The following is a 24,507-nucleotide window of genomic DNA, read 5'->3' as shown; positions in this document are numbered from 1 at the left end:
GGAACAAATAATGAAGACTAAAGAGGAAAAAGATCTGGGAGTGATCATACAGGAAAATCTGAGTCCCAAAAAACACATAAGCAAGATATTTGGACTATCATCTAAAATATTGACTAATATCAGAGCAGCATTTCATTACATGGACAAAGATATGGTGGAAAAAATAATCACAAGCACGATACATCCAAGGCTGGAATATGCAGCAGTGAAATGGTCTCCGAGCTCTAAAAAGGATATAAGAAAATTGGAAAAGATACAGAAAATTGCTACAAAGATGGTGCCGGAATTAAAGGACCTAGCATATGAAAAACGACTGAAAGAAATGGGACTGCCAACCTTACAAGATAGAAGAGAACATGGGAACCTAATATCAATGTATAGGATAGTAAATAATATTGAAAAGATAGACAAAGATGACATGGTGCTGTTGATAGAAGAAGATGGAAGGACAAGAGGACATGAAAAGAAGATCAGGATGAGGCAGTGTGTGAAGGATATTGGAAAATACAGTTTTCCACACAGAACGGTGGAAAAATGGAATGCATTGGATAATGAAGTTGTTACAGCACATAATGTGCATAACTTTAAGGAAAAATTAGATAAATGGAGATATGGAGACAGGACACTATGAGCCCTGCTTGAACCCTGTACAATACAACTAAATAATACAACTAGGTAAATACACACACACACAACATTAAATTAGAGTGGAGAATAGCAGAGAGCAGAGTGCCACAGGGGTCGGTGTTCACACCTATACTTTTTCTCATATACATAAGTGACATGCCTGAGGGAATAAAGTTACATGAACCTATTTGCAGATGATGCCAAGCTGCTCAGACAAGTAAAAAATGAGGAGGACTGAATTATTACAGGAGGACCTTAACAAGATCTGGAGGTGGAGTAGGAAGTGGGAGATGGAATTCAATGTGGATAAAAGTCATGATATGAAATTGAGGAGTGGAAGATGGCCAAAGGGGATTTACAAGATGGGAGATAGTGTAGAACTGAAGAAAGTTAACAAGGACCTAGGAGTGATTATACAAGAAAATAGTCAATAGGATAGCCATGTGGACAAAATATTTGGCAAGACATACAATTTGGTAAGAAGTATCGGATTGGCTTTCCACTACATGGATAAAGATATGATGAAGAAACTGATATCCACTGTGATCAGACCCAGATTAGAGTATGCAGGGGTGGTGTGGTTCCCACACAAAAAGAAACAAATACAGAAATTGGAGAGACTGCAAAGGATGGTAACGAGGATGGTACCCGAGCTAAGAGGGATGACATACGAGGAAACTGAAGGCTGATCTACCAACACTGAAGCAGAGAAGAGAGAGGATAGACCTAATACAAGTCTACAAACAAATGAATGGAATGGATGTAGCAAATAACAAGGAGCTGTTACTAAGAGATGAAGTCAACAGTAGAAGCATAAGATGTCATAATAACAAGTTGAGGATGGGAAGATCCTGCAAGAACATGAAAAAATTCAGCTTTCCACAAAGAAGTATAGAGGCATGGAATAGCTTGAGTGAAAATGTCATGTCAGCAAGGAGTGTGCATAGTTTTACAGAAAAGTTGAACAAATGTAGATATGGAGACGGGGCCACACAAGTGAAATGCCTAGGCACTGTAAAACTACAACTAGGTAAACACAACTGGGTAAATACACACAAAATGTTGTGGTGCATAATCAGAAAATTAGTATATCACTAGAAAAGGTGGATGTCTGAAAAGCTATGGGACCAGATAGAGGGTCAGGGAATGTAGAGAACAACTGGTGGAACCAATCTGGGATGTGATCAACAGCTCTCTAATGGAAGGGAAGGTACAAAAAGAATGGAGAAGCAGAAATATAGTCTCAATATACAAAGGAAGAAAAAAGACAGAGTCCCTAACTAGTGTTGTGGGAAAGATCTGTGAAATTGTATTAAAGAAAAATGGTTATCATAGGTGGAGAAAAATGAAATAATAGATAACTCCTAAGTTGGTTTTAGAAAAGGGTGATCATAACAAATTTACTAAGCTTTTATACAAAACTGACAGATGATGTACGAGGGAGAGATGGATGAGTTGAGACAGTGTATATAGATAATAAAAGGCTTTCAACAGAGTACCACACAGAACACTCCTATGGAAAATAGAACACATCAGAAGAATACAGGGAAATATCTTAAACTGGATGACAGACTACTTAACTGATAAGGTAGTGAGGACAATGATAAGAGACACTCCATCACATTGCAGCACAGTTACTAGTGGCATATTAGTTGGCACCAATTATATTTCATGTATATATTAACAATACACAAGAGGGTTTAAATAGCTACATAAATTTGTTTGCAGAAGACACGAAACTTTTGAGAAAAATAGAAAACATCGAGGACTGTATGGAATTGAAGAAAGATACTGATCTGATCCAGGAATGGAGTCAAAAGTGGAAACTAGAATTTAATACCAGAAAGTGCCATGCAATGGAACTGGATAAAAACAATACAAAACCTACATGGGAGTACAAAATGGGAGAAGAGATTATAATGAAAAGGAGACAAGAGATAGACCTGGGAGTGATTATACAAGACACCTGACTCCAAAGAGACACATAAATGGGTTATTTGCTTTGAAATACAAGTCACTAAAAAATATCAGGGTGGCATTCAATTACATAGATAAAAGTATGTTGAAAAAGATCATAACCACTATGATAAGACCTAGATTAGAATATGCAGCAGTGTTGTGGTCGCCTTACAAGCAGAAGGACATCAGGAAACTAGAAAGAATCCAAAGGACCACTACAAAGATGGTGCCAAAAATGGAGAGAAAGACTTAAGGAAGTGAAACTACCAACTTTGAAGGATACACGGGAAAGAGGAGATCTAATAATGATGTACAAGTTAAGTAAACCATATGGAAAAGATAGATGGCCAAGACCTGGTATCACTGATGGAGAATGGAGACGGATGAACAAGAGGACACTCCAAGAAGACCATGAAAAGTCAGTATTCAATGAACATTAAAAAGTATAGTTTCCAACATAGGACGGTGGACATGTGGAATGGATTGAGTGAAGAGATTGTAGCAGCAGAAAGTGTGCAAAATTTTTTTAAGAAAAGATGGATAAAGGTAGATATGGGGAAAGGTCACTATGAGCCCTGCTTAAACCCTGTAATATACAACAAGATAAATACAACTAGGTAAATATACACACACACACACACACACACACACACACACACACACATACACAATTAGGGAGGAGAAATAAACTCCAGAAAAAAAAATACAAAGGGTGGCCTGATCATCCTATGCCTGATCTACCAGGATGATAAGTTGTGGCAATAGGCTACGTGCAAAATGCTTCATTAAGGATACTGTATACAGTAAGGCCCCCAACTTGGCAAATCTCAGCTTGGCGAAATTAACTTTTGGAGGAAGGGTGGCCATGGACCATCGTGTGCACACTTGGCAATTTGAATTCAAACTTGGCCGTACCCTGGCGGCTGCACGGCAAACCACACGGCTCACTGGTGACGTCAGACCTCTCTCTAAACTTATCAGAACACCATTTTGTTTGTGCTATCCTCTGCTAGCATGGGGAACAAATTCTGGCAATCTACGACCAGCATGGCTTCTACCAGCGCAACATTTGGTACCGATGCAGGTAAGGAAAATGGTGGTAGCGGCAAGAATGAAAGTGGGCGAGAAAATGGGTGGAAAAACAGGAGTTACAGCCTTTATATCATGTCTTATTAGCTTTATTGTTTTTTATACACGTGTTCTAATATGTGAAGGCAAAATATTTTATTTCAGCTCAAAAGATGGTATTTTATGGATCAAAACAAGGACTTTGGCAATGACTGATTGAGGCATTTTTTAGGCAATCTATATGGTATAAAGAACTCGTGCTTGGCGAAATTTGCATTTGGCAGTAGTTTCGCCAGACTAATTAATTCGCCAAGTGTGTGGGCTTACTATACTAAAGATGAAGCATGCATGTTAGTATACAAGTTGATACGTAACATGGATTTTCAGCCAAAATGGCTGTCAATAAATAAACCAAATAATTTATCATTACATAATTACACACACCAATAAGAACTTGCATCTACATACCACCTTATTCCTGTTAGAAAATATATATATTTTTTTTTCATTTTCCTATTTTAAGACTTTCTTTTCTTTCTTTTTAAGAACACTTACTGTGCAATCTACCTATGTCTATGTATCTTTCCTTTCATCATTCTGCAGTTTCACAATTATTTCATAAGCCTTATTCTTTAATTCCTATTTCATAATATCTTTATATTCTATTCAGGGCCAGTACTAGGAACTGCAGGGCCCAATTAGAAAACTGATGGCAGGGCCCCTACTCTACAAAAGTAAAAATTTATATGTTTATATTTTTGTGTAGTATGCTTGTCTTTAATTAGGTAAGTAAAACAGTGAAAACAAACATTTCCTATGTAATGCTATTTAAAAAAAAAAATTCTTGATTTTTCATTACACCTCTAAACATTAATAAGCTTGTTGCATGTGCTAGCTATAGCACATGCAACATACATAGCACATAGCAATAAACATATATAGCTGGTGCAGGGCCCCTGTAAAATACAGGGCCCAATCTGATAAAATTGGTCAAATAGGCTCAATACCACCCCTGAATTTCCACTGATCTCTTTTTTCCAATGGTCTTTCCTATACTGTGTGTAATTTTGCATAATAATTTAAAACAAGGCAAGAAATGTTTCTAACAAGGGAAGAACCATAAATATACAATTAAGTAATGATTACATAAAACTCTTCATTCACTAGGACAACATCCTACACATCTCAAACACATCTCACATAAGCATCATGAAAATGGGCTATGGTTTTCTCTCAGCATGTCATAATACTGCTTCACTACCTCATGGGACTGCATGTGGACTCTAAGGCTGTATTCATTCTTGAGCAGCCGGTTGCATACCACGCACTCATGGCGCTGGGAGCATTTGGTTTTGAGGTGCTTATTACGTTGATGTCGCTTCTCAAAGACATGGTGGCAGTTGGGACATGTGCGGTCCTGAATGGAAAGAGAATTTCTTGCTGGATACAATTATAGGATATATATTTTGTTAATGAAACAATATTTCATCTTCTAAAAGACACACACTGATTTGAATTAAGTCTCCACTAAGATAACTCAGAACAGAAACCATGAAATTAAACCTCACCTCAAGTGATGGGTGAAGAGAGGCACGGTGCTTCTTGAGTTTGTCCAATGAGATGTATACCAGCTGGCAGTCAGGGCACCTAAACATGCATGGACCAGTTATCAGGTGGTCTAGGAAGCGGGTAAGACTGTCACTATCATTTTCACATGTAGGACACCTGCAGGACACAAGGGTTGATATTAACTAATAGCTAAGGTTATTTAATTGTAAAGGGAGAGTAGAATCAAACACTTTTCAATAAGACATTTATATGTGTGGGATACCTACATCAAAAAGTAATATAAGAAGAAACAAGAAATGAAAACATGGAAACATGATAGTTAGCCAGTACACAGTGTGTTATTGTAAACTCAGGTTTCAACCCAGCCATAAACAGGGATTAGGAATGGAGGCACCCATAGCGACATGAAAAGAGTGACCAGTTAGGAAGTCTCGGAGCCAGGTAAGAGTGGGTCCCTGGATGCCCATCCAATGCTGATCCAAGAAGAGGGCAAGCATGACTTGATGATGGCGGTAAGTGTTGTAGATGCGGTATTCAATTTCATCCAGTTCATCCAGGGCACTTCTATGTGGCCGGAAGCCACACCGTTCCTCCCTTAACACGTTAACTGTGTGGCAACTCAGCACACTCGCCCACACCGCGTAGCCTTCATTACCCGACCACTCCAGTGTCCGTTGGACTTTTGCAGAGAGAGGAGGTATGTATCATTGTGAGAGTATGGCCTGTAGTATAGAGCGTAAAAATCCATGGTACAAATATATACCAAATCGTGGACCAGTAATTTTTTTCCCTTCTATTGCGTATTGGTACACCAGTGTGCCAGGCATGGGTTATAGCATATGATGATATATTCATGTTCCACTATTTGGTGTAGTTTTATGATGGATATTTGAGTTAGTATTGATACAATAACTTAAATTTTGATAAACTGTGCATTGGAAAACCAATAATAATGTCTTTTTTCCCTCTCAACAGAAATGAACCTGGCTGTCTTTTACTGAGGACAATCACATACTTCATCTGATGATTCAGATGATTCAGATTTTTTTGTCAGTAATTCAGATGATCCAGGTGATGATCTCTCCGAAGAAAGTGATTCTGAAACAGATGAAGAGCCTGATGAAGAAGTTCAAGCACCAAATGGAAATGATTCAAACTCTAAAAGAAATGGAAACAACAGCATAATCTGAATGGTTGCCTATATCTTCAAAACAATGCATGCATGCCTTTACTGGCAAGGAAGAAATGAGTGTCACTATCAGTAACGCAGATGACGAAACTGAGGTGCTGCCTATTGATGCAATGCAGAGGATGCTATGAAAAAATCTCACAGTGTGAGGGATTCTTGCCAGGTTTGGGGATGGGGATGACAATGGAGGACTTCCAACAAGTAGCAAAGTTTCTATTGAATTAGCTGATGTTGCAGAGCTAGAGGAGGGAGGCTTGGAATGAGGACAGAGAGTGGATGAGGAACTCATATGGGATATAGTCAGGACCTGGTGACTTGCCTGCCTTGAGGGATCTCAGAGCTGAAGCCATCTTGTGTAAGGTGAAGGGTTGTGTTAGTTCCTGAGCCCCAGAAGAGATGATGGCTGTGGTGATGGCTGAAGTGAGGTCTGAAGGTGGGTGGAGGTCATGAGGAGGGCCTATTTTTTGGTGGTAGTGGCTGGCCAGAGCTTCTGCCTTCTGGGGTTCACAGAGTGGTTGTCCATTTGGGTCTTGGATGGGGATGGGGGAGCATATCTTGGCCTCTTCCATGGCATGGATGAAGTCCCATGTTCTTCAGGTGAACGAGGAGGAGAGTGAAGAACAATAGAAGTTCCAGGCTTTTCTTTTGGCCTGAAGGATGACCCTGGCACAGATGGCATCCAGGCAGTGGTAATCTGTGCCAACCTGTAGGGTGGAGGTTCTGCACCATTTGTTCCAGGTTCTATGGTGATTTCACACTGCCTGAGCATTTTCATCAGTCCACCATGGCTTGCCAGGTTGACAGGGACTGCGGTGAGTGGTGAGACAGAAGGCTGTTTAGCCAGCAGCCTCCAAGATCCTGGCAAAGGTCTCTGCAGCTTCCTCAAGAGGTAGGGTGGAGGTGAGGCTAAAGCTGTTTGGTAGGCAGGTCACCCAGTGGGCCTAACGTACCATCTCAGTAGGCATCCTGGGTGTTGTGTTGGGGTGACCTGGGAGAAGGAGGTCACTCCCGATGTATGGATCGGTGGTATAAAAGGCAACAGAGAATAGTGGACTGCCAAGGAAGATATCTAGCACTGAGGAGGTACCAGTGTGGGGATCATACCTTGTGGCGAGTCCTGGTGTGCTGAGGAGAGACAGGCGGAGGTGAGTCCATTACCACTTGGAAGAGAGCATTTCCCACTTGGTTCCTCTGATGTGGAGAGAGGTGTGTGTCCCAGCATGAGTGGTGGGCAATGACGTCACCCATTATGATGACTGGGGAGGGCAGGGAGAAGTAGTGTCCCAGCTTCCAATGTGTAGTCCCACCTGGGTTGTAGCATACTGCTTCGGTGAACCACCCACTTGGAAGGCAGACCCTGGCAGAGGCAATTTCCATGTGCCCTCCCGGCCATGGTGGAAGGGTGAGTGGCAAGTGGGTAAGTGAGTCACAGAGGACAAGTAGGATGCCACTGCCGCAACCCTGGGGATGGTCCTGTCTCATAATGTGGTAGCCACGTAGGCGCAGAGTGAGGTGTGGTGTGAGACGTGCCATGTCTCACAAACTCTGAGGATGGTAGGGAGCGTCTCTTTAAAATGTTTCTGGAGCTCTTGGGACTTCTGAGGGAGGGACCTGGCATTCCATAACATAAGGGTGAGGGTCATTATAGGAATATGGAGAGAGTGGGCCAGAGTGCCATGAGTATCTTTAGTAGGGATGATCCCTTCTGGTAGGGGTCACAGCCCTTCTGCAGGGGGGTAAGAAGGCCAGAGAGGAGGAAGTCCTTAGCAGGTGTACGAGTAGTGTTGTCATGGAGTGAATCCTGATGTGGAGGCATGGGGTGGTGGTTGACGTGTGGCAGCAGGGCAGCACGAGTCGAGTGGGTAGCATGGGTAGACATCCTGGGGTGCCGTTGCTCTAACAGGTTGTCCTGTGGCTGGTGTACCTCAGCAGTGGTGGTGGACTGCTACAGCTCCAATTCTTGGTAGGGTGCAGTTGGTGTGACCTGGGAGGATGGGTGCTTAGGATGCTGGCTGGTCTGCAATTGTCTGGAGCATCTGTGCTAGGTCATGATGGGTGCTGAGGTGATAAATATTTCCTGGAGAGGATCTACCTCCTCTTCTTTATGGAGATCGGTCAGCACTGAAAAGTGGTTCCCTCCAGTGACAGCCAAGTAGAAGACCTCAGGATGGACTAGTGTGGCAGCAGAAGGCAGGGCCATGTGTACCAGGGTGGAAGGTGGTGGTGGTCTGCAGGATGCCTAAGGTTTGTTCCACTGCAGTCCTCTCAGCTTCATGTTGATATGGAGTGAGTGTGATTCTGTGTGAGGGAGGTGTAGAGCTGCTGGGCTTTTTGATTGAATGGGCAGTAATCCAACTGAGGTCTGTGGGGGTCCACCACATTGGAAGGAGTGGTGTTGTCTGGTGCAGGTGACATCCTGTTGGCTGTAGGGGTGGGGACCACTACAGCAAGAGCACCGTGTGGCTGACCTGCAGGTATTGATGGAGTAACCAATCTTCTGGCAGCCGGGACAGCAGAGCATTGGCAGGAGGTATAGCTGGGCCCAATACACCAGCTGGAGGATGGCTATCCTGGTGGATATATAACACCTACCTTTAGGCAAAACCACTTCCCCATGGCATACCTGGAAAGGCAGTGTGGGACAATCTAAGACGCCACAACTATGTCACCACTGTCAAGGGGTCTGAGGCCCTCCATTATCTCACTGAAGTCTGTGTCATGGTCAAATGGCCCCACCTTGGTGTAGTTGTAGGTGTCCACATCGCTGTCAGCCCTTCAGCAGGTCACCTCCCAGTTCCCTAGACAGAAGTGGGACTCCTGGAGGAGTGCCACCTTGGAGATGTTGTGCTCCCACACAGTGACGAGTGCCAAGCCATTCCCCAGTGAACGGGTTTTTCCCTTCAAGGAGGTACTTACCAAGGTTAGAGGCATGGAGCCTGTGAGATGTGGAAGGGTTTGGCAAACACCCTCGACCCAGTGGTGTGGTAGCATGGAGCAGGAAGGAAGCCCATACCTCCTCTCAGTGATGGTTGTCATCCTGGTTAGTGCGAGGCATCTTATGGCTTGCTCTGAATCGTGAAGCAAGCACTCGCTTAGTGGCAGTGGTGAGGAAGATCGGAGAGGTGGCAGTGTTCATATGGTCATTATAAATAGTGATGTCGATGCCGGCCATGACGGTGGTGGCCAGCTCCAGGTGAGCTGGCCGCTAGGCATGGGAGCTGTATGGCAGACGCCAGCCTCAACATCCTGGAAAAGAGTCTGGCCGCCAGGCATGGGAGCTGTATGGCAGACGTCAACCTCCATTTCCTGGGTAGTGGGGTGACCACTGGGCATGGTAGACCGATGGCTGTCGCCAACCCCACCCCCCATAAACACTGCCAAAGGTACCAGGAGCACCAAACATTTCCTTACCTGAACCGCAGATAAAACCACGGGAGGAGATAAGAGGCTTGCCGCCAGGCATGGGCGCCGTATGGCAGATGCCACCATCAATATCCCAGATAGGAGTCTGGCTGCCAGGCATGGGAGCTGTATGGCAATTACCGACCTACATATTTCGGATAGTGTGGTAGCCGCTGGACATGGTAAACCAATGGCTGTCGCCAACCCCACCCCCGTAAACAGCACAAAAAGTACCAAGGGCACCATGCACTGCCTTCCCTGTGCCAGGAACAGCAGCATGGCAGTCACCTGTTGTTGGATCTGTGGCAGACGCCAGTACCATCTCAACCTCATGATCCCCGGCACCAATTGGCCCCGCTTGCCCTAGCCTCTGCACCTTATGAGCCATCAAATAAGGCACAGGCAACCCCCGTTTAACGAAGGTTCACACAACGAAATTTCGCTACAACGAAGGTTTCATTTTACTACCATCTGCTCGTTTAACGAACACCAAACTCGCTTTAACGAAGTTTTATCCAGGTAATTTTTTTCCAAATTTAAAAGCCCCACCATATCACGCAAGCTGACAGGCTTTTGAATACACCAGGAGCTGCTGGTACTAAGGCCTGCCTCAGGAAAAAACCTGGGACACCTATAGAATAAAGATCAAGATCAAGCCTTTCGTGGACAACACGCGCAACACTCACTCCCCAGTCAAAACATAACAGCGTCAGCAGCAGCTTGTCTTCCCTAGCTCAACTTACCACCAAAATGCCCTGCAATTGGCCTAGTGTTCGTAAGAAGACCAGGAAGTCTCTTACTCTCCAAGTGAAGCTAGATATTATTCACAGACACGAGAGAGGCCAGAAAACTATAGCAGTGCTAGCCACTATCTTGACTCCATATTATACTGTCTCTATTTTCAAGTCAGCAGACTCTATTAAGAAGGCTGGTGAGACCGTATCTTTCTTGCAAGCTAAAAGAACCACCTGAACTCATGACTCTACAATGAATAAAATGGAAAGCCTTATGGAAATGTGGTACATAAGTTTTTTATGCAGTACAATGATGCACACTTTGTTTACATTCCACAGGTTGCCGGTTAGTGTCTTTCCCATTTCACTCTTCCTCCCTTCATAAAGTTAAGATCATCAACATTATAAAGTTACATACATACATACATTAGTGTACATTATAATGACTTAAATTAAACTACCTAAATGTTTAACTTCATAATTTTTACTTTCATTAAACCTTTTACTGTATTATGATGCACTCTCGCTTTGCTTACTCTCAATGAAAGTTCAAATCAGGGGTTAAACTTGTTATAATCGGCTCGCTTAACAAAGTTTTGCTTAACAAAGTGTTTTTAGGAATGTAACCCCTCCATTAAACGAGGGTTGCCTGTACTCGTAAGTCTTTCTTTGTGTTTCTTTTCTGAATGTTTTCTTCTCCCAACTTAAAAATTTTGATTGGTCTATTTTTGCTTTTCTCAAATTCCATTATGCTACATTTTTTTGCATTGAACTCCATTTTACATTTCTTACTCCATCTGTAGATTTTGTTTGAAGTCCTCTTGGAGCAAGCCACAGTCCTCATTTTCCTTCACCTGATTCAGGATCTTTGCATCATCAGCAAATAGACTTGTGTATCTTTCTACCTCTTCAGTTATATCATTTATGTATATTACAAACATTACTAGAGCCAAAACTGATCCCTGAGGAACTCAACTGTAAGCTCTTAAATGTAGATGTTTTGTCATTAATGACAGCCCTCATCTCCCTGTCCTTCAGAAAAATCTTCCACCCATACTAGCAATCTTCCTCCAACACCTCTTTCTCCTATTGAGTTTCTACACAAATCTTTTGCATGGAACTTTGTCGAACACTTTCTTCAGATTCAAGTAAACACAATCAGCCCATTAATCTCTTTCTTGTATTAAATCAATAACTCTTGAATAGAAACATATTAAGTTAATTGTATATGAATGTCCCTTCTGAAAGCCAAATTGTTTATCACTATCAAATTATTGGTCTCAAAATACTCCATCCAATTGTCTTTGACTGCCTTTTCAAATATCTTTGCCACCACACTTGTCAATGATATATAGGTCTATAATTCATTGGATCCTCCCTCTTACCACCTTTGTAAATTGGAACTATATAAGCACTTTTCCAATCTGCAGAGACTTTGCCTTCTCTCAGAGAACAATTTATCATATTGTATATTCTGGCACTTAACTCATTGCTACATTCCTTCAACACCGTACAGTCCATGTGCCTTTCTTACATCTAATTCATTCAACATTTTCTTCACTCTATCAACAGATATATGGATCTCATCCACGTTGTTGCAAATCATATTTGTCTTCTCACAATCATTAAAATCATCCTGCCTGGTGAAAACTTTCTGGAAACAATTATTCATAACCTCTGCCATTTCTGCAGGCTTTATGTATTCCAGTTTGTTCACTTCCAGCTTGCTTATCTCTTCTTTGTTTCTTAATTTATTGTTCAGAAATCAGTAAAACAATTTTGTTTCGTCCTTATTTTTCCAAAATATGCTTCTCATAGTTTCTTTTTACTTCTCTGCATAATCTAATGCAATCATTTCTGGCATTTTTATAATCTTCTCACAGGTCTGGTCTTTTTTTCTTTCTCCATTTATTCCACATTCAGACCCTCTTGCCTTTTGCCTCCATACACTTCCTATCAAACCAATCACTTCTCATTTCTCTCCTGTTCACTCTTGGCAAATTTTGTCTTACCCCATCATTATAAATTCTAAGGAGCAAGTCCCATTTTTTATCAACTGTGGTTGCTTTATCAAAGGCACTCCAATCCATGTGTGTAAAATATTTTTTTGTAGTCTTCTTTTTATGAGGGGTCCACACTACTCCTGCATATTCCAATCTAGGTCTTATTATAGTACTTATCAATTTCTTCATCATTTCTTTGTCCATGTAGTGAAATGCTATTCCAATATTCCTTAGCAAATTATATGTTTCTCTAAAAATTCTATCAATATGGCTTACGGGTTGATTGTTTTCTTCCATCATCACTCCTAAGTCCTTTTCCTTTTTAACTTTCTCCAGTTCTACTCCATCTCCCATCTTATAGATTCCCACTGGTCGTCTTTCACTTTTTCCCATTTCCATGACATGGCTTTTGTCCACATTGAATTCCATCTCCCATTTTTTGCTCCATTTCCAGATCTTGTTTAAGTCTTCCTGTAGTATTTCACAATCCTCTTTTTGTTTAATGACTCTGCACAGTTTCGCATCGTCCGCAAACAGATTTATGTAGCTGTTCACTCCCTCTGGCATGTCATTTATATATACGAGAAAAAGTATTGGTGCCAATACTGACCCCTGTGGCACTCCGCTGTCTACTGTTCTCCACTTGGACTTCATATCTTTAACTATCGTCCTTATTTCTCTCCCCCTTAAGTAATTCTTCATCCATCTCAATGTGCTTCCTTTTAAGCCACCCTTCTCCTCTAACTTCCATAGTAATCTTTCATGTGGCACTTTATCAAAAGCCTTTTTTAGATCTAAATAAATACAGTCAACCCATCCCTCTCTCTCTTGTACTTTATCAACTATTCTAGAGTAGAAACTCAATAAATTTGTCACATATGACCGACCTTTTCTAAAACCAAATTGGCTATTTGATAATATTTTGTTGTCTTCAAGAAACTCAATCCATTGCTTCTTTATTACTTTTTCACACATCTTGCATATTACACTAGTTAGTGATACCGGTCTGTAATTTAAAGGTTCTTCCTTCCTTCCGCTCTTATATATGGGAACCACCTCAGCTCTTTTCCACTCCACTGGCACTGTTCCATTTTCTATTGAGCATTTTATGATGTTGTATATTGGACTTGCTAGTTCTTCCCTACATTCTTTCAGTATTCTGCCTGAGACTTCATCCGGTCCCATTGCCTTTTCCTCATCCAATTCCGTCATCAACTTTTTTATTTCAAGCTTGGTTACTTTAATCTCTTTCATATAGACAGTCTCTCTATTACCCTGTGGTCTTTCAAATTTGGATTCCTTAGTAAAGACCTCATGAAATTTACTATTTAACAGTTCTGCCATACTTTTTGGGTCTTCCACCATTCCATTTTCTCCTTTTAACCTTTCTATTGTTTCTTTTTGTCTTATTTTTCCATTTATGAATCTGTAGAACAATTTTGGTTGTTCCTTACATTTTTCGACAATGTCCTTTTCATAGTTCTTTTCTTCTTCCTTTCTCACCTTAGCATATTCATTTCTTGCTGTTTTGAAGTTTTCCTTATTTTCTGGATTTCTGTTTCTTCTCCACCTTTTCCATGCTCCATCTCGTTTCTCCTTTGCCCTAGCACATCTTGCATTAAACCAATCTTTCTTTCCTTCTTCTTTAGGTCTATATTTTGGAACATATTCCCTGACCCCAGTTTTGTATATTTCCAAAAATAAGTTATATTTCTCTTGAACCGTTAATGAGTTTTCCATCTCCTCCCAGTTTACGTTTTTAAAATAGTTCTTGAGATTCTCAATATCAGCCTTTCTGTAATTTAATCGGTCTCCTTTGTATGATTCATCTCTATCTTCCTTTCCTTCTTCTATATCCATTTCTAATATTACATGGTCACTCTTTCCCAATGGGCACTTGTATCTTATATCATCGTTAATTGGTATATCCCTTGTAAAAACTAGGTCTAATCTTGCCAGCTCATCGTTTCCTCTGAATCTTGTGTTTTCCTTTACTCTTTGGACCATCAAATTATCTATCATTAGGTTCAGGAATCTATCTCCCCAGGCATCTTCCCCCATACCACTTTCATAATTTTCCCAGTCTACCTCCTTACAGTTGAAATCTCCTACCAATATCACTTTTCTCCTTTCCTTAATGATTCTTGTAAGACTCCTTATTGTGTCATCTATCATGTCTCTATATTCTTGGTTAGTCCATGAGTTTGTTTTGGTGGCACATATGTTCCAATGATTGTTAACTCCTTTTGTTAATATGCATCTTAACATACAGTATTTCTGATTTTCCTTCCCAAACTCCACTTGATTTACCACTATCTCCTTCCTTAACATCATCATGACTCCTCCTCCTCCTTTACCCACTCTGTCTCTCCTCCATATATTATACCTTTTATCTATGTCTATTTTTATTGCCTCATTTAACTTTGTTTCCACCAGGCATACAATATCTGGTTCTTCTTTCTTTATGTAATCTCTTAATTCTAATTTACTAGATAAAATCCCATCTATGTTTGTATACATCATTTTTAATCTCTTGTTCTTATCATTTTAGTTAAACTTGCTCCATTCTTTTCTCTTCTTTCTCTTTTATATACCATTTCCTTATCCTGTCTCCTATAATTCTCCAAAAAAATGCCTTCTTCTCCTCCTCTGACCTTTCATTATTTTTTCTCTTGCTTCTGCCACCAGTTCATTGTGTCTCTTCCTTTCCTCCTCGTTTCTATTTTTCTTTATATATATATATATATCTTTGCAACCTTCTGTTTCTCTGAGTTTCGTTTTTCTATATAGTACTTCTTCTGCTGCTGCTTGTGATTTTAGTAATATCTTAATTGGTCTCACTGTTCCTTCTTGATATGGTCCCATTCTATGGATTTCTTCTACTTCCTCTTCTAAGTTCTGTCTATCCTCGTCATTCAGATGTTTTAGTAGGTCTTTTACTGATTTCATTTTGTCTTTTTCCCTTCTTGGTCTATATTTAACATTTTTTTCTTTCAGTCCAAAAATAATTACACTCTTCTTTTTTTCTGCAATTTCTCTTACTAAATTTTCTTTTTTCTTGAGGACTCCTATCATTTTGCTTGTCATATTTTCATCTCTTTCTTTTAACTTCTTGAAATACTTCTTGAAATGATTCCTTGTCTTTCTTATCTTGGATTCTCCATGCTTGTACTTCTTTTTTAATCACATCTTTTACTCTTTCTTCTTCTTTGTTAACTAGATCTTTTAGCTTCTCATTTTCTTTCTCGGCTTTACCGAGTCCTTCTTCCATCAATTTCTTATAGTTCGCTATTTGGACTTTTAATTCTTTATTTTCGGTTCTTAGCCTAGTTTCGTTTTCTTCCACTCTTTTTATCCTTTCTTTCAATTTCTGGAGCTCTTTATCCTGTTCTTCATTCTCTTTCATTCCCATACTCTCCTTTATCAATTTATCTAATTTACGTTCGATAGTCAAGACTCTATCAAATAGTGAAGTTTGTGCCGTATCAAAGCCTTCAAATTCTCTTTCTCCCTCACCAACATTGTCATCATCAGCTTTCATTCTTTCCCTTGTCACATACCTGCATTTAGATGGAATATCTTTCTCACTCATTATTATTTAACGCTGTATTCATGAAAAAAAAATGAGTCCACACTTTTCGCCCAGGCCACTGTAAACCCAAACAAAGGTAGTGAAGATCAGCTGATTCTTGGGAGCAACAGTATTGCGTCCTTCCTCTACCGCGTCTCGTGTGTGTGTGTGTGTGTAATAATAATTTTTTTTTTTTATTTATTTTTTTTTTTTTGGAGGTAGAGCTAGTACAGAGCTGATCATTCTACATATTATCCTACTTATACATACTTATATACAGTAAGACTGGTCATCTCGCGGTAAATTGGTACTGGACTATCGGCCACGAGATGAAAAATCGCGAGATGAGCGATATTGAAATACATGTAAATAACATAATTGGTTCTTAGGTATGGTACATGATCATCCTATAACTCGAAATAACCGTCCAAAAACAAAATATTTTGCTGAAAATTGTTCACATAAACGAGTTATGCATAATCTGTATGTTAATAAACAATATTAAACACTTTTCAACATAATAATAAAGGTTAGAATATTTTTCTACTTACGTTACGAGAGTCTGTGACTGGCTTGAGTCCTCTGGTAGTGGTGGAGAGCCGTGACTACTGGCTACTTGCTCTCCTCCACTATTTGTGCATCACCCCAGCACTGAGTGCAACCTCAGCTTCAAAGCCATCAAAATCCAGAGCAATGTCATCTTCCTGTAAAGGCCCAGCAGGTCGTCGACATCCTCTTCATTTTCACCTGGTTCAGCTGTTCTTAGCCAGAGAGCATTGGCAGCCTGTGATTGACTGAAGTATCCTGTGATCAGTGACTTCAGCATTAACACGAGACATGTAGAGGTCTTTATAAATGTTCATTACTTGATCAAGAGATGGCTGTAATATGCTGCGTGGATATGGGCACCTGTCATATTCTTCCAGTTGTTCAGTCAGCCGTGAGAAGGTGGTGAGAATCTCCGTCAGTTGCCCAGTTGTCTTCGCCTGGCTGAACATTTTGCTCCTGCTGTCCATCCTCTTCAGGATCATCTTGAGCTTCATCTTCCTCAAGCATCTCCTCAATAGTAGCCTCCTCTTGATGGATACCAATAATTTCTTGCAAGTCACTAGCCTCCACAGCCGAAAAGCCAGGTGCAGGGATCACTGCAGCTTCTACAGTCTCAGAGTGTGGTGGCTTCCTGCTGGCACTCATGCACAGCTGTTCCGACCTCACCTAACAAAAACTCCCAAGCGTGTAACACTGTAGCTTTGTTTATTTTCTGCCAGGCCTTCACAATGCTCAACAGCATCCTTAATGTTGTAGTTTTTCCAAAACTGGTTCACAGTTAACACTTCTCTCTGAGATGATGGTGGGTCTAAACTGGTGCTGGCGATCTTCATCGGGCTCATCCTGGTCACGTACACTTAGCTCAGCCTCAATCCTCTCTAGTTCTTGCAGCGAGTCAGTCTTGACACGCATGTCATCATAGAGAGACTGATAATAAAAGAGCTTGACGTTGCAGATGAACTCTTTATCAAGAGGCTGTAGAAGTGATGTTGTATTCAGGAAGATAACTTCTACATTAGGATGACGCCCTATTAGGAATTTACCATGCCCCAGAGCATTATCCATACATAGCAGCATCTTGAAATCTAAATTCTTCCTCTTGCAATAACTGTGGGCATCAGGGACAAAATGATTGTCGAACCAGTCAGTGCACAGTGCCGACGTGACCCAAGCCTTCTTATTACTGGCCCAATAAACACTAAGCTGGTTCATATTGCAATTCCTGTATGCTCTAGGCTTAGCAGAGCGATAGATGACTTGGGGCTTCATCAAACAGTCGCCACTTGCATTAGCTGTGAATAAAACAGTAATCGGTCCTTGGAACTTCACACCTAGCTTGTCTTTCATTCTTCGATGATTGATTTTGGTGCCCGCTTCCAGTAAATCCCAGTTTCATCACAGTTAAAAATCTGGTCACGGCTGTAACCGCCTTTAGTCACAAGACGTTGAAAAATTTCTTAAGTTCTGGCTGCTTCCTCATCTGCTGATCTGCTTTCACCATGCTTCAGGGCATACTTAACTTCATATCTTTTCTTAAATGCTGCTAGCCAGCCTACAGAAGCCGCAAAATTATTAACATTTTTTCTTCCACACTGAATCAAAGTACAGCCTCTTGTGATCTTATTGCACCAGAAAGATCACCCTTCTCTCGATCCCTTCTGATTACCCATTCATTTAGGTAATGTTCCATGATTGCAAGCAATCTGTTGCGCTATGAAGTATCAGCCTGTGTGCTCTGAGGAAACCAAGAAAACACATTCACAAGCAGCCAAGTTTTCTTTATTTTTTCGCACTGATACTGTTGATTCAGGACAGTTAAACTTACGCATTATGTCACATGTTCTTGCACCATTGTTCATCATCTGAACCATTTCTTTCTTTTCCTGAGAGTATATTTTCTGAGCTTCACTCCTTTCGATATTCACGCTTCTCACGTCCACCAGTTTTTTCACCAGAGTTTCCACCACGATTTCCGCCACTACCACTCACAGAACACATGTTCCTTGTTATTTCAAGTTATTCTACTTTAACAACAAAAGTAAATATGCACCACAACACAACAAAATCGCAAAATTGTTGTTGACCCAGCTTCTGCCCTGATGTGACCGACCTAGGCCAACCATTAAACTGGCGCCCCAGCCTATGCACATCAGATGTTCATTTACCACCGCTAGATGGCAGAACAAATTTGAAATCAGATGCTAAATTCGCGAGACTATATTACGCAAGATGACCGTTCATACTGTACTAACATTCATACATCTGGTGGCATCTGATATCCCAAGGCGTAGCAGCTATTTATAGTGCCAAATCAGCCTAGTAACCTAGGCCCAGGCCACCCCATGTGTATTTGTTTGTTTCAGAGTTTGTTTCTCCTACCCAGTGGTTGGTCACAACTTCTTACTTACACCAGGTACTTAATCACAGCTACATGAACAGGGGCCACACACTTGAATACAAGTTTTTCCAAAATGACCTCTGACCTGTTCCAAGAATCAAACTCAGGCTCTCAATTGTGAGTCAAGCATGCTACCACTCCACCACCAGGTGTGTGTGTGTGTATTTACCTATTTGTATTTACCTATTTGTGTATTACAGGGCCCGAGCTAAGCTCTCTGTGTCCTGTCTCCTTGTCCACTCCTGTCATATCTCTCTTTCATCTGATTGACACACACCGCGTCAACGACATCACTGCTCAGTTTATTCCACTTATTAATACTACGATGCGGGAAACTGTATTTTCTCACGTCATTTAGACATATCTTTTATCAATTTTTTTTCCATGTCCCCAGAGATGATTACTTATGGTTACCTTTATCAACTCTCTGTCCAATATGTCAATCTTGTTCATCAATTTATACATAGTTATCATGTCTACTTTTGTTCTTCTCTCTTCTAATGTGGTCAGCCCCAGTTTCCTCAGTCTTTCCTCATAGTTTAACTCCCTGAGTCCCAGTACCATCCTTGTTGCCAGCCTCTGTACCCTTGCCACCTTCTTCACATTTTTCTTCATATGCAGTGACCAGACACAAGCTGCATATTCTAACTGGGATCTTATCAAGGTACATAATATCTTCTTCATCATTCCTTCATCTAGGTAGTGGAATGCAAGGCCAATATTTTGAAGCATGTTATATGTTTTCCCAAATATCTTGTTAACCCGCTAAGACCGATGGCCGCAAAATTCGCACCCTCTCATTACCGCAATTACCATAAACTCTTATAAATTACTCTTATAAATTACTCTGGAAAAAAATCTGCTGTTAGTAGACATGACAATGCATCATCCTACAAGTTTTTATTGCTTTACTCACTATGGTTGTCTCAGAATAATAACCGATAATTGGAGAAGATTGTGTCCAACTCAGGTGCTTTTATGTGTATTCTTACATAATGTAAGGCACTGCTCATGTTTTATGTGTTTTCACATGTTTTTGTGTTTTCACCATATTGGCTGATTATAGTTTGTATGTTTTATCAGCGTGGGTGACGATGTTGTCACAATAGCTCGGGATCTACCTCCAACCTGTGCACTTTCTGTCTTGTCCGCCTTGTCTATCACTTTTATCACTAAACTTTAGCTTCCTCTTAGCACCAGTAGCCATAGTTGTAAATAATAGTTCCTTAAATAAGTCACGAACACGTAATAATTATCACCGCGACAGACGCTCACGCACCTCACAGAAATTTTAGACTAGCTGGGTAGAGCCTAAAATTAGCAAGGTGGTCAAGCCCACCATCTATCTCTCTCTTACTTTCCTTCACCCCTTCTCTTCCCACCCACTTTCTCTTCAGCTAGCTACCTCTCTCTTCACCCCCTTTGCTGGCTAGCTGTGCTTCCTGGGAGCCGACAGTACTACCATAGGCCTCGTCATGACCAAATATAGCAGCGCTACCAATGCTAGCGGTTTTATTAGCGCTCAAAATAGCTGCCCCATTTAAGGACTGTCGGAAGTGTGCAATGCAGCCCTATTTAAGGCCTGTCGGACTTTACGGGTTAATGTGTTTCTCCGGTTACAAAGTGTTTTGCACGGTTACTCCTAAGTCTTTCTCCTCATTGGTCTCTTTAAATTTTTCATCACCCAGCCTGTAATCCCTGTTTGGTCTGTATCTACTTCTTCCCATTTTCATAACATGGCTCTTGTCTATATTAAATTCCATCTGCCACTCTTTGCTCCACTTATATATTTTATCAAGATCTTCCTGTAACTTGTTACAATCTTCCACATTCTTTACTCTCCTCATAATTTTAGTATCGTCCGCAAACATGTTCATGTAACTGTCAATTCCTACTGGCATATCATTAACATAAATCAAAAACATCATGGAACCAAGCACTGACCCTTGTGGAACTCCACTGGTTACCTTCTTCCACTTGGACTTCCTTCCTCTCACCACTGTTTTCATTTCTCTTCCCACTAAGTAATTTTCCATCCATTTTGCTAGTTTATCATTTACTCCTCCAATCTTCTTTAGTTTCCACATCAGTCTATTATGTGGTACTTTATCAAAGGCCTTTCTCAAGTCCAGGTAGATAGCATCCACCCACCCCTCTCTATGTTGTAGTATGTCAGTCACTCTTGAATAAAAACATAATAAATTGGATACGCACGATCTTCCTTTTCTGAAATCAAACTGTCTTTCACTCAGAATGTTTTCACTTTCTAGATATTCACTCCACTTAGCTTTAATTACTTCTTCACATACCTTGCACAATATACTAGTCAACGATACTGGTCTATAATTTAGCGGTTCCGTTCTACTACCATTCTTATACATAGGCACAATGTCAGCTCTTTTCCACTTTTTTGGGACTATTCCTGTTTATATGGAGGTTTCCACAATATCAAATATGTAGTTCAACAATTGATCCTTACATTCTTTTAGCAACCTCCCAGATATGCCATCAGGCCCCATTGATTTATTAATATCCAAATTGCTTACAATTTTCCTTACATCTTCCTTAGTAACCATGATGTCCTGCATTTGCTTTATTTCTGTAGGCCTTTCTCCTATAAAATGCTCCTCCTTTGTAAACACTTTGCAAAAGTTGTCGTTCAAAATTTCAGCTATATCTCTAGCATCCTCATATACTTCTTCCCTATTTTTTACCTTTTCTATTGCCTCCCTTATATTTAGTTTTCCATTTATGAATTTGTAAAACATTTTTGGGTCACTATCACAGTTTTCCACCACCCTCTGTTCATATTCCTTCTGTGCTGTTCTCCTTACTTCAACATATCTATTCCTTGCTGTTTTGTAAACTTCTCTTGATAACACATCACTGTTTTTCTTAAGTTTCTTCCATGCTTTTTCTTTGTTGTTTTTTACTTCTTCACAATTTCTATTAAACCACTGTTTATTATTTAAAGTCCTCTTTCTGTGATATGGCACAAACTTTTCACAGCAGAGTTATATAAATCCATAAATTTATCGTATTTCAATTGCATATCCTTTTCCTGGTATACCACAGACCAGTCAATTTCATTAAAAAACTCCCTTATATGGTTATAATTTGCCCTAATATAATTAAATTTTTTCTCCCTGCGTTCCACAATCTTATTCGTGCTTAATTCTGTATCCAGCTCAAAGCTTAGGACATCATGATCACTTTTCCCCAAGGGACATTCATGTTCAATTTCCTCTTTTAGAGAGATGCCCCTGGTAAATACCAAATCCAACCTTGCTGCAACATCTTGTCCCCTGCACCTTGTTGGTGATCTCACCCACTGTGTCATCAAGTTGTTTGTTGCTACATTTAACAATTCCTCTGCCCACTCACCACCGTTCACCACTTCGTAGTCCTCCCACACTATTTCTTTACAATTAAAGTCCCCGACTATCATCACTCTATCCTTTCTGATGAGTTCCTGCTTCATTTCTCATCACCATTTGATACTGTTCATATTCCCAAGCACTGTTTCTGGGTGGTATGTATACTGTTATAATATTAATGTCCCTCTTACCATCTGTTATAAGCATACTTATCACTTCCTCATTTCTCTTACTATAGTTCACCTCCTTCACTATCAGATCTTCCTTAGTAAAAACCATTATACCACCACCTCCTTTATTTTTTCTATCATTTCTCCATACTTTGTAGTGTTTTACATCAAACCAATCTAGCTTTATTTTGGGCCTTAACTTTGTTTCCACCACACACATTATGTCCGGTTCATTGTTTCTTAGGTAATCCATACATTCTAGCCTCTTAGACAGAAATCCATCTATATTCGTGTAAGTCACTTGAATTCCATTCCTAATCTCTTTCTTCCATGTTAGTGTAATGTCTATTCCATCTGTTTTATCCACCACTTCTTCAGCCTCCCATTTCTCATCCTCCAAAAAACTTGGTCTTTTCCTCCTCGGTTCTTTCCTCATTCTTCTCTCTCACTTCAGTTACAAGCTCTTTCATTTTCATTCTTTCATCCTGTGTCATATTTCTTCTTATGTAAGCTGTTTTGGTTTCCTCGTAGTCTTTAAGTTTCCAAGCCCTCCTCAGCAAGGCCTCGGCTCCAACCTGAGACTTTAATTTCAATTTTAATGGTCTACTCTTGCCTTCTTCAAAAACTCCTAGTCTCACACTTTCCTCCACCTCAGCATATAGGCATTCTTTCTCCTCGGAGATCTTATTCGGTAAAAACTTAATCCTATCGTTTTCCTTATCCCTCCTATCTTGCCAGTTCCTGTTAGTTTCCTCCCTCAAACCTGTTATGATCATGCATTTTTTCTTTTCAGCAATATCTCTCACCACATACTCATTTTCCTTCAATGCCTTTACCATTTCACTATGTGTAATCACTTTATTTTCTTCTTCTTGCTTTATCATTATCTCCTTAAAGGACTTTTGTACTTCTTGGTGTTCATGTTTCACTTCCTTCATTTTGGCATCAATTAGGTTAAAGCATTCCTCCTTCCCCAAGTCTCCTTCGGATATTTTCTTTTCCATTTCGAGTTTAGCCTTCATCTCGTCACATTGTTTCCTTAGATGCTGTTTTTCTTTCTCCATTTCCACTTTCTCCTTCAATAGCTCTTTGTTCTCTCTCGTTAACATATAGATTTCTTTTTTGAAGGTATCGTTCTCTACTATGACTCTATCTAGCTTTTCTTCTATGGATCTAATATTTAGAAACTTACTTTCTACTGCCTGAATTCTTGCATCCATGTCGAATTTATCTAGTCCACTTGGAGTGGTCACAAAACCCTCGAAGTCACACACATTTCTAGGAGTACTTGTCATGATTGCTATCGCCAGCAGTTTCGGCCAAAACAAAACAAAACACCGCCGACACTCTTCAATCAGGGACCACTCTCCATTTTCACTTGAAAATGGCCCACTTTCTGTACTTTTCGAGAGTAGGACACTACACAGGACATTAACTATACCCACAGAGATATCCGGGCCCTGCAAACACAATAGGTAAATTCTCCCTTTCCCCGGTCCTCAGCCTGTGTGTGTGTGTATTCACCTAGTTGTATTCACCTAGTTGTAATTTTACAGGGCCTGGGTATCATACTCGTGTGGCCTCGTCTCCATATCTACACACATCCAACTTTCCTTTAAAACTATGCAAACTCCTCGCTGACACCACCTCCTCACTCAAACCATTCCACACCTCCACACATCTTTGTGGGAAACTATATTTCTTCACATCCTTCAAGCATATTCCCTTGGCTATCTTTTTACTATGCGATCTTGTAGTTCTATTTAAGTTTTCCTCTCTCAACATCATTTGCTCATTATCCACTTCATCCAGTCCATTCAACAGTTTATAAACCTGTATTAAATCTCCTCTTTCTCTTCTTTGTTCCAAGGTAAGCAAATTCATTTCTTTT

At 40.4% G+C, this 24,507-nt stretch overlaps 1 protein-coding gene across 5 annotated transcripts in view; it reads right to left on the bottom strand.

The window, feature by feature from the left end:
• The window catches only part of LOC123519936 (histone-lysine N-methyltransferase PRDM9-like), a 105,828-nt gene that overhangs the window by 25,421 nt on the left and 55,900 nt on the right, over positions 1 to 24,507 (bottom strand). For all 5 annotated transcript variants that reach the window (XM_045281656.1, XM_045281654.1, XM_045281653.1 and 2 more), the window contains 2 exons: positions 5,223 to 5,379; positions 4,916 to 5,071 (listed from right to left, as the gene is read on the bottom strand). In XM_045281656.1, the coding sequence (XP_045137591.1) occupies positions 4,916 to 5,071; positions 5,223 to 5,379 (313 nt within the window). The remainder of the gene's footprint in view (positions 1 to 4,915; positions 5,072 to 5,222; positions 5,380 to 24,507) is intronic.

Source organism: Portunus trituberculatus, chromosome 46 (assembly GCF_017591435.1).
Source record: "Portunus trituberculatus isolate SZX2019 chromosome 46, ASM1759143v1, whole genome shotgun sequence".
NCBI lineage: Eukaryota > Metazoa > Arthropoda > Malacostraca > Decapoda > Portunidae > Portunus > Portunus trituberculatus.
This window is presented reverse-complemented; position numbering and strand designations above follow the sequence as displayed.